Below are 11,429 nucleotides of genomic sequence, written 5' to 3'. Positions count from 1 at the left end.
GTGTCTAATTTCAAGATCCAATTAACACATCAGAAAACAGACTTCAGTGGTTTAATTGTTTGATTTGTTTTTAGTGATGGTATCCCTTCAACACTTTTTTTGACCATGGAAAACTACACCCATGTTGCACTGAGCTAATAAAAGCTGGGCATGTTCACTGGCTGTCTTCATTGATGAACAAAATCTACTAGTTAATTAAATTGTCATGGTCCTGATAGCACAATTTTTTCCTTCTGTTTTGTTCTAATGAAATAATATTCTGAAACATATTTTAATTTGAGAATACACTTTTTATTGTTCTTGGTAGCATGTCATCATTACTGATTGGTTCTCATTACAAAAAGCACAAAAAAAAGAGTGTAGAAGTAAATCCATCTTCCTCCTCAATCTACATTATCCTGGGGAAAACAGAAATATTGTTGGTGAAAAATTTGGTTTAAGAGCCTGATGAATGAGTTTCTGAGTCCAAGTGTTCCTCAGCGCTAGGAATGAGATCCCAAGCTGATTAATACTATATTAGCATTGCCACAGTTGCCATCATCCCTGTCCCATAAAGCTAAAATAAATCAACCCTTCCTAAAGTCTCAGAACTTTGTGTGAAATATCTTGGGTAGAGATTAAAAAAACTAGCTAGATGAAATTTCTATTCAGAATTCTGTACAAGTTCACCCTCTGCTTATGCAGTACTTTATGTCCAGGTTTTAATGTATTTTATGTGTTTTATGTTGTTTTATATTTATATTATTACATTGTTTTAATTCATGGATTGTGTTTTTAACCTATGTTGTTGCTGGGCTCATCCCCATGTGAGCCGCCCTGAGTCCCTTTGGGGAGATGGAGGCAGGATATAAAAATAACATCATTATTATTATTATTATTATTATTATTATTATTATTATTATTATTTCTGCAAATATTTTGGGTTGAATCTAAGATTAGTCATGTTTAGATTAACGATTAAACCTACCAGTAACCTAATTATGACAAATTTGTATTATGTAGGTTTTAATATGAATATGTTTGAAACCAAAATACTTAACATTGCTATGCACAGTCAGCACTTGAGTGCCAATAAGCAACAGCGATGAACATCTGAGGGCGTCTGGCATAATGCGATCAAGACTGCATCTTTCAGATCATCGGCTGCTTCGCAGGTTTAGTTTCTTTCAACACTATATAATGATAGCATGTTGGTTCCATTTTAACTGGTGTGGTTCTATTAAACAAATCCTGGGATTTATAGTATTTCTAATTCTCTGCCATTAATCCCTAGGGCAGGCATGGGCAAACTTTAGCCCTCCAAGTGTTTTGGAGTTCAACTCCCACTATTCCTAACAGCCTACCAGCAGTTAAGAATTGTGAGAGTTGAAGTTTAAAACACCTGGAGGGTTGAGGTTTGCTTATGCCTGCCCTAGTGCTTCCCTAAGGTACAAATCCTAGGATTCCATAGGATTCAGCTGTAATAGTTACAGTGAAATCAAACTACATACTGTCATTTTGTGACTATAACAAGGATCGTGCCCACAACCCAATCATACTTGGCTGTTGAATAAGGGGGGGGGGGGGGTGAGAATAAACATAGCCATTCACTCACATTGCTTTGCAAAGGTCAGCAGAAATAAGCAAAGACATAAATTCTTGCTTCAAGATGTTCTTCCAGTCTTCCAAACCATTTGGCAGAGGAAGCCTAGGAAAAAGAACCGTGAGGCTTATATTTCCTGACAGGGGGATCCCAGAGATTGAGATGGTTAAAAAAGGAGAAGTTGTGAAAGTGCTGTAGTCTGAGTGAAGCTGGGAAAGATCCCAGACACATGGTGACCTAGGCAAGTCAAAACATATGAGGCTGGCACCACAGAATTCTCAGGGTATGTCCATACATACTTGTGTGTGTACCTTGGAGTTGCCTGTCTACTTATGGTGCAACCATGATGGATTTCATAGTTTTTTCTTAGGCATTCAGATGTGGTCTTGCTCATTCCCTCCTCTCAAATACAGCCTAAAACACCTGGTATTTGTTGCCAGTCAATACAATTCCTGTTACAGACTTCAACTGAATTTTCATGCCTTACAACAAATTACTACAAACTAACTGGAACAAAGTGGGGATTGATACAGAGTAAGCATTGACATTCCCCACATCCCATTTCTCAAAATGGTCACCAGTTGTTCTGTTATAGCACATCTTGCTATCCTTACTGTTTTCAAAAGTATCTGATACATAACTCTACATAATCAAAATATTTTTTGTTTGTGTGTGCCTTCAAATTTTTACAAACATATGCCAACCTTAAGATGAACCTATCATGGGCAGAATTTGTCCAGAGTGGTTTTCCCCTTGCCTTTCTCTGAGGCTGTTATGAATGGCGCTTAAGGATCGAGTGAAAATGTGGGAACCTTAGGTTAATTTAGCCTCTGTCCTAAAATGTAAATGTTCCACCTATACTAAAATACAACCTTGAGTCTCATTCTTGAAAAAAGAGAATGAATAAATAAAATAATGTGTTCCTTGTATGAAATAGAATCTTATTGTAGTATTGTTGTTTATTCGTTCAGACGCTTCTGACTCTTTATGACCTCATGGACCAGCCCATGCCAGAGCTTCTTGTCCGCCGTGGCCCCCAGTTCCTTTAAGGTCAAGCCAGTCACTTCAAAGATACCATCCATCCATCTTGTAGTATATATGTAGTATAGATGTGGTTTGAACTTACCTCTGTCTCCCCACATTTGACAAAAGCCAGCTAATGCACTCCTTTGCCTCCTTAGCTCCAACTTCAATGCCTTCATTCCTTTCCTGCAATGCTGGGAGTTTGACTTCTCTCTTGGATGGCTCAAGGCTGTTACTTGGGGGAAAAACAGCAGAAGATACAATTCTTAGATCCCAATAAGGAGCACTATAATTCTAGTGTGAACAAACTACTCTTTTTGATTGGGTTTGGAACAAGACATTACTTTTTCCTTCTCCAAACTATACTCAAAATACTCTGGGATTGTTCAGTGTAATGAAAACCCTGATGGAAGAAAATAAGGCGCTGATAATAACTCTTATTTTAAAAAGGATACGTTACTGGTAATACCATGTTTTTGAGAGCTACACTAAGCTACTTCCACATAAAATTGCCCATGCTTTCTAAGGATATCGTATGGAGGATGGGGACGTGAAATCTTGAGCAAGGTCAAACCATTCCTTCTTTTTGGTCTTTAATTGACCTCTGTTCATCCAGGATAGAAATTTGGGGAGGATATGTACTATGACTTACTCAATTCGATTCTCCCTCCTGTTCAAGAGCCATTCCACAAAGTTCTTCTTCAGCATGTTGTCCAAGGTTCGGCTGTAATCGCTCGCTAAGGTTCCTTCTGAATACCTTCTATTGAGGAACCTAGAATTCTTTGTGTTGTCCCTAAGAGTAAATACACAGAGAACATGAATAAAGAGGAAATGTTTGTGGATAGCTTAAGATAGGGCTCAACTCACTTGCTCACATTTCCTATTTTTTTCTTTTTTGCACTTAAGGTGATAAGATAATTCTAATTTGTTGCAAACTGCAGTTTCTTATTCTATCCAAATGTGACCTGCTATAGTTTGCTGTTATATCAATATCCCATACTGAAACCAAACCATAGTTTGGGCTCATGACTTGAGGACACGGTTTGTGCAAGCCACTTTTAGAGATATGAGTATGGAATAGATCAGTATGCCTTTCCAACTAACTACATCTTTCTTTGAATAGTAAGGAAGACGAGAAGGGACAGTGAAGTTTGAAGTGCTGTTCACATCCCAGCTCTCCAAACCAATCTCAGTTAAAAGCAGCCTTAATCTGTGGAAATGGTGCTTAGAGTTTTTAATTTTATGCAGCCTCTTGCTCATAATTGCAATATGACATTGAAAAGTCCATAAATTTGCAACAGACCAAAGCTAACATATTTGTTCTAAGTTATAGGAAGCTCAGTACATGGATTTTGTGCAATAAAAGGTCTTTACGACCACAATCAATACATCTGTAGTGAATAACGTACAACAGGGACATACATTTCATTTGGCAAGGATTATAGTTCCTGCCTTTTGGCGGGTTTATGAACCAAATTTTGCAGTTCCATCTGGTTTTGGTCCGTGTCACTTCTGCAACTGGTAGAAAATAGTAGGACACCGATTTCAGTCCAGGTTTGGTTTTTGTTACTGTTGTTTTGCAATAATGTAACAAAAGAATGTGTTCATATCTGAGTTGAGAAAAAACCATGGACAAATACATTGATTCTATCCCAAGGTGTGTATTTGAAATGATTTGTATTACTACTGAATTAAGGCTCACATATTTCTCTTTTTCTGTCCTTAAAAGGTCCTCATCTTTAAAGGCTGGCAGGTGCAATGGACTCTTCCCTATGTTAGGAATAGCTTCACCCACTGAAATTGCCCATTACAACTTACTGGGGAATTTTATTTTTACTACTTTTTGGCGATTTAACCAAAACTTTCAACACTTTCCCATTTGGAGGAAGAACTCGGTGTTTCAAATATTTGAATGTAGGAGAAAGTAGAACTGACATGATTTTCTCTTAATTTTTAACCCCTAAGTCTTTTCTGTCCTATTTCCTCATGTATCTGTAAACCACTACACTTTTAATATTTGTTCTAAAATGTGCATTAATGTATGCATTTAAAATATAAATTTAAGATATTGTTAACAAGTTAAAACCAATGTTGAAACATTAAAGTTAAAGCATTGAAAGAAATATGAAATCTGAGGAATAGATAAATTCACACTAAAACTGGCAAAATCAAATTCCTTAAAGATATGCAGTCTATGAATGCTAACCTGGTACCATTCTCCTCCATCAGCACAAAGCTAAGGGAGACCAGAAGGAGAGAGAGAACTTTGAAGGCCATCATATCTGCTGGTGAATTCTGTAATTAAAAAAGGAGCACACACAGTTTGTAAAACAGGGAAAATGCATTCAAATGGAATGAAAAGAGTTTTTTTGAAACAAATTGTCCAATTTGCTTTTTTGTTTTTTCATTTTGTTTAAATTGCAGACCAATTAATAGTGCAATTTCAGGAAGGGTTAAGATGCAAAGTACAACATTTCTAGGATTTTAAAAACTCTTTAAATTGTGTTTGAATGGTTTTAAGATGCTTTGACCGATTGCACCACACTTTGAGATCTATTGATATATTCAAGGCTAGAAATATATAAATACATATACATTTATATGAAAGAAACATTTTAAGAAATATAATAAAATATCTATAAATAAGGATAAATTAAACATTTATATTGTTTGTGTTTAGAGTATTATATAATATACCACAAAATAAGGATACCTTTAAATCAATAATCATAAATAAAAACTATTAATATAACAGAGAGAGAAAAATTCAAACTTATAATGATAACAGCAACATGAAAATAATTTTCATATTATCTTAATTTGATGTATTTAGACCACATGATGTATTTAGACCACATAAAAATTATGTGTTCTAAACAGAGTGAAGAAGGATCTAGAACTAGTAGATTTACAGAAAAATGAAATTTATGTTTTAATCTTTAGAATATAAGATATGAGAATACACATACAATTGTGTTATTTTCTCTTATATAATTGACTTTGTTAATATTGCACATGTTCATATTATTGGTGTTTTAAAATTCTGAGCAGTGCAAATAAAAAATTCCACACTGATAATAATGACCATAATGGAAATAAAAGTTATCACAATTTTTAAGAAAGGAGAAATTCCATCATAAATATTAAAGAGCTCCAGGATTGTCCCATACGTGACTTTTATAAACTCCAAGTTTAGTTTCAATGTATCAGTATTTTCTTTATAAACAGCATCCTATGCTCCTGCAATATGCTCAGTGGCACTTCATGTTCTTCTGTGTAAACAAATTCTTGAGTAATAATCTTGCAATAGTACAAAGCTGTCCAAATTACTTCTATCTCATGGCAATTAACATGGGACACATCCCACTGGACCAGCAATTAGACAAAGAGATTATCTTGGATGGCACATGTTGCAGAAGATAGCAATTGCAGTCTCTTGTCATCCCAGCTAATAATAAAAACACCCATCTATTGCAAAATGGTGTGTGTACCACATTGGACTATCCTATAAATTAGCCCACTGATATCAGTTGCAATTGAACTACAGAACTGGCAATCTAGACTAGGTAGAGTTTAGTTATATTACTTTTAGCATTCCTCTGTCCAATCTGTCACTTCTTGCTCTAAATCACCCTATCACTGGTCTAGGTTTGCTTCAGTTTGTTTTCTATAAATAGTTACCAAAATTCACAATAATATTGGGGATAGAAACAACTTGAGATTTTTTTTCAAGTAAATGCTGAATAATTTTATGGATTAATCTTTCTAGGCTCAAAATCTTTTATATGTATTTTTAAAAAGTACAGATTTGAACCTCTATATTTATCCATATTCATTCTGAATTAAGGTAGGCAACTTTTTCCCTTCCAAAAGACTCCTCATCTATAAGGCATGTAGGTAAAGCATGTTTTTTTCCTTTTTGGAATAGAATTTTAAATGGCTTTAAATATGTATTCTTGATAGGTACTGTGTTAAATTCTATTTTAATATTGTATGCTCTGGGTTTTAATTTACATATTGTATGATTTTTTTATGTTCACCGCATTGAGTCTACTTTGGAAGAGAAAGCTAGACATGCGGCTACATCATCATCATCATCATCATCATCATATATACTTACTTAATTTGACCTGAATTCAGAGAGAATATCAATTCACCAATATTTGTGAAATTCTTTGTTTTCAACATGGAAAGAACTTGAAGTTTTAAAAAAACTGAATGCAAAGCAAAGCTGAAAAAGTGTAGCTCATTCCTAAATTATTTCCTTCCACTTTTAAAGAGAGGTTATATAGTGTGTAGTTTATCATTTGCAGAGTATGAGAAAGTTACTGTTTTAGCAACTTTAGGACAATTTCCCCTAATTTCCCATCCAGCATCTTGGATTCCCAGAGTGAAAAATTGGGATGGCTCCAGTCCCTTTAAGTCTTATAGGAGAAGTATTTTCTGGAGGTGTTACCTAGTTTTGTGACAGACAGTATCTGCTGAAATCTCCTCTTCTGCACATCTTCTAAGAATTCTCTCCAGTTTTCACTCTGGCAACCCTTGCATGGCCACTGCTGGAAACACTGCTCAAAAGACCACTTTCCTAGACTCCAGTACTGCAGGTCACAAACAAATGCAAGAGTCTTACCTTTTGGCTCTTTCAAAGTAGCTCTTGAGGCACAATGGGAATCTGGCATTCAACAGGAGCCCCAAGGACTCCTTATATACCCAAGGGTGTGACAAAGCAAAGCCATTTCCTTGAAGCAAAACAGGAAGCCCCGCACCTAATCAAACCAGATTAAAAGCAATTTAGATCAGCGACTCTGGGTTCATTGACCTTTGGAGCATGAAAATGCCCTTTTAGAGCATGTTTGCACTCATGGCAATTAAACTTTTGCTGTGTTGCTAAAATGGAGATCCGGTGCATTTTCAGTAATTAAAGCCATTAACCATCCAGATTTCCCCCAGAACCCTTCCTCTGTTAATTAGCAGGCCCCAGTGGACGATGCCCATACGGACTGCTTTGACTGTGACCTGTCCTCCATTTTGGCCATTTCCCGTTTAAGGCTGGACTGCAGTTGAATTTCAAGCAGCTAAATGACAGAGATCCCAGCCATTTTATCATTTAGCATTAGTGAGTCCACACAGGCAAGACGCAGAACATTAAATGGTGTGTTGCAACTATAACACAGCTCTATTCATCTTTGATTTTAAATCCAAAACCAGAAAATTGACGTAAAATGCTGAGTGTCTAGTAAAACAATGCATTTTCCTACTGATCATTGTTTCCCCGAATGCTCACAGTTATGCTCTAAAATGCATTGTTTTCTTCTTAATCTTAGACCTGTTTCTGCTGTTTTTTCTTTTAATACATGGCTGGGAATTATGCCACCCTCTGGATGTTGTTGGACTGTTATTCCCAATAGCCTTAGTCAGCATTGGCAATGTTGAAGATTGCTGGGAGTTGCAGTTTGAGAACATCTAGATTCAGGGAAATTATGCTACCCCATCATTCTGCCTTGGTCAGACCACACCTGGAATGCTGTGTCCAATTCTAGTCACCACAATTGAAGGGAGATGTTGACAAGCTGGAAAGCGTCCAGAGGAGGGTGACTAAAATGATCAAGGATCTGGAGAACAAGCCGTATGAGGAGCGGTTTAAAGAACTGGGCAGGTTTAGCCTGCAGAAGAGAAACCTGAGAGGATACATGGGGGCCATATATAAATATGTGAGGGGAAGTCATAGTGAGGGGGGAGAAAACTTGTTTTCTGCTTCCCTGGAAACTAGGACGCAGAACAGTGGCTTCAAACTACAGGAAAGGAAATTCCACTTCAACATTAGGAAGAACTTCCTAACCATGAGAGCTGTTCAGCAGTGGAACTCTCTGCCCCAGAGTGTGGTGGAGACGTCTTCTTTGGAGCCTTTTAAGCAGAGGCTGGATGCCCATCTGTCAAGGATGCTTTGAATACGATTTTCCTGCTTCTTGGCAGGGGATTGGACTGGATGACCCACAAGTTCTCTTCCAACTCTATCTATATATATAAAAGAGTGATGGCATCACGGCAATTCACAAAACAACAAAAGTACAGGCCCCCCAACCTCAAAATTTGACAACACAACCCATCATCCACGCCTCAAGGTTGATACAACAAAAAGAAAAGAAAAATAAAGTCCTAATTAGAGGGAGAGCAATAATTTTTTTAATCCAATTGCTGCCAGTTTAGAGGGCTAATCTCTGCCCACTTGGTTGCCTAGCAACCAAGGGACAGCCAGGTTTCAGTTAGGGGACAGGCAGATTTAGGCCTCATTTAGACTTCTTCCACAGATTATCTAATTTGCACTGGATTATATGGCAGTGTAGACTCAAGGCCCTTCAACACAGCTATATAACCCATTTATAATCTTATATTATCTGCTTTGCACTGGATTATCTTGACTCCACACTACCATATAATCCACTTCAGTGTGCATTTTATACAGCTGTGAAGAAGGAGCCTCATATAATCCAGTTCTGAGCAGATAATATAAGATTAGAAATATACAGTAGAGTCTCACTTATCCAACGTAAACAGGCCGGCAGGATAAGTGAATATGTTGGATAATAAGAAGGGATTCAGAAAAAGCCAATTAAACATCAAATTAGGTAATCGTTATACAAATTAAGCACCAAAACATCATATTATACAACAAATTTGACAGAAAAAGTAGTTCCATGCGCAGTAATGCTATGTAGTATTTACAGTAGAGTCTCACTTATCCAACACTGGCTTATCCAACGTTCTGGATTATCCAACGCATTTTTGTAGTCAATGCTTTCAATATATCGTGATATTTTGGTGCTAAATTCATAAATACAGTAATTACTATATAGCATTACTGTGTACTGAACTACTTTTTCTGACAAATTTGTTGTCTAACATGATGTTTTGGTGCTTAATTTGTAAAATCATAACTTAATTTGATGTTTAATAGGGTTATCCTTAATTCCTCATTATCCAACATATTCGCTTATGCAACGTTCTGCCGGCCCGTTTATGTTGGATAAGTGAGACTCTACTGTACTGTATTTACAAATTTACCACTAAAATATCACAATGAATTTAAAACACTGACTACAAAAACATTGATTATGAAAAAGCAGACTGCGTTGGATAATCCAGAACATTGTATAAGCGAATGTTGGATAAGTGAGATTCTTCTTTAATATGAAATAATTACTGGGATAGAATAATGCAGAACAATATAATCTCTAAAACTAGGACAGTAAATAAACGGGAATTCCACACAGGAAACAATCAGGGCCAGCTAACTCCTCCCAACAAAGTATTCCCATCATCAAAGTCTGGAAAATCCTCTGTTTTCTCAGGGCCACAGACAGTAGAAGCACATAAAATATCGCAAACAACACCACTCTGAAAACAAGGGAATTCCAGACAGGAAACAATCAGGGCCAGCTAACACCTCCCAACAAAAAAATTCACTCAGGGAGGAAACAGCCAGGCTTTAAAGCTGCAAGGCCATTACATCCTAATCATTTTTCCTAATTGCAGCATTCATACTTGCCTCCAACAAACAAAAAAAAACCAATCAGAAATATTGTATATTCACCACCTTTAGGAAATAATATCCCCTGATGGCGCAGCGTGTTAAAGCGCTGAGCTGCTGAACTTCTGGACCGAAAGGCCACAGGTTTGAATTGGGGGAGCGGAGAGAGCCCCCACTGTTAGCCCCAGCTTCTGCCAACCCAGAAGTTCGAAAACATGCAAATGTGAGTGCATCAATAGGTACTGCTCCGGCGGGAAGGTAACGCCGCTCCATGTAGTCATCCCACATGACCTTGGAGGAGTCTACGGAAAACGCTGGCTCTTCGGCTTAGAAATGGAGATGAGCACCAACCTCCAGAGTAAGACACGACTCGACTTAATGTCTGGGGAAAACCTTTACCCTTGACCTTAACTACCACCAATTCCTCAATACTTTATTTCCCATACCACCATACTTTGCCACAGCAACGCGTGGCCGGGCACAGCTAGTGATTATATGATTCTATAGAGCAATGCACAATTCACACGCCTGTTTTAAAATACATTTACTTGGTTCTTCTTTCTGAACTCTAAAAGCCAGCATCTCACTGTAAAACCTGTTTGTGAAACTGAAGAGAGGATGGATGGATGGATGGATTTATACTATTAAATCCTGCCTTCACTGGTAACATTTTACTTTCTTCAGGTCCAAGCCAAAACATTTTACTACATAACATTAGAAATTATTTGTAAGGAGATTTGTTATAGTGACAGACTGTACAGGTCATCATCCTACCATTGGTCAGCCTGTATGGCTTCAAAATGTCATGATAGCTATTCTTCTTAAAAATAACATCTCACTAATTCTTATTTATTCTTAAAAGGAACTTACCAAGCTCTGATTGAGACAATAGATAAGAAGATATCCTCATGGCTTCAAAATACTTATGGTTTTCATTCGTATGAAAAAGAGTCCAGTTTAACAGAGAATGTACAGGACTGACATGGCAGCAGGTTTGCATATCACCGTTTGCACTGTCCAATCTAGTGAATAATAAAAGTGTCAGTTTGAGAAATCATTACAATGGTTCTCTTTTTTGACACAAAGATAATGTTATGTACTATTTCTGTAGCTGTAAGTAATTCAGTAGGAATAATCAATACTTTCAGTGATTATTTAGAATTAGTCACAATTAATTAATTTGCAACTGGATAATGCCTAAGTGCTCTTTACTACCTAGATGCTCCCAACTCAGTCAGTAAATGCCAGTGACAGTGATCTCAGACCAACTGAAGCTATCTTCTCTAGAAGATGAAG

At 36.9% G+C, this 11,429-nt stretch overlaps 1 protein-coding gene across 1 annotated transcript; it reads right to left on the bottom strand.

Annotated features, from left to right (window-relative positions):
* Positions 1 to 269: 269 nt before the first annotated feature.
* Positions 270 to 11,185, bottom strand: LOC103279270 (glucagon-1). The gene is made up of 7 exons (XM_008113502.2): positions 11,004 to 11,185; positions 7,236 to 7,371; positions 4,812 to 4,900; positions 3,258 to 3,398; positions 2,709 to 2,840; positions 1,595 to 1,687; positions 270 to 398 (listed from the first exon to the last, which is right to left on the bottom strand). The coding sequence occupies exons 3-7, from the start codon at positions 4,883 to 4,885 to the stop codon at positions 389 to 391; spliced, it is 450 nt and encodes a 149-aa protein (XP_008111709.1). The 5' UTR covers positions 4,886 to 4,900; positions 7,236 to 7,371; positions 11,004 to 11,185; the 3' UTR covers positions 270 to 388.
* Positions 11,186 to 11,429: the final 244 nt, after the last annotated feature.

The sequence above is a fragment of the Anolis carolinensis genome, chromosome 6, assembly GCF_035594765.1.
Source record: "Anolis carolinensis isolate JA03-04 chromosome 6, rAnoCar3.1.pri, whole genome shotgun sequence".
NCBI classification, from domain to species: Eukaryota; Metazoa; Chordata; class Lepidosauria; order Squamata; family Dactyloidae; genus Anolis; species Anolis carolinensis.
Note: the sequence above shows the minus strand (reverse complement) of the source record. Positions and strands in the feature narration are given on the sequence as shown.

Excerpts from the sequence above, each read along its gene's own strand:
- LOC103279270 (XM_008113502.2), bottom strand. The coding sequence starts at position 4,885 with ATGATGGCCTTCAAAGTTCTCTCTCTCCTTCTGGTCTCCCTTAGCTTT. Across the intron at positions 3,399-4,811 it reads ATGGAGGAGAATGGTACCAG|GGACAACACAAAGAATTCTA; the intron begins GTTAGCATTCAT and ends ATTTACTCTTAG. Across the intron at positions 2,841-3,257 it reads AGGAGGGAGAATCGAATTGA|TAACAGCCTTGAGCCATCCA; the intron begins GTAAGTCATAGT and ends TTTTCCCCCAAG.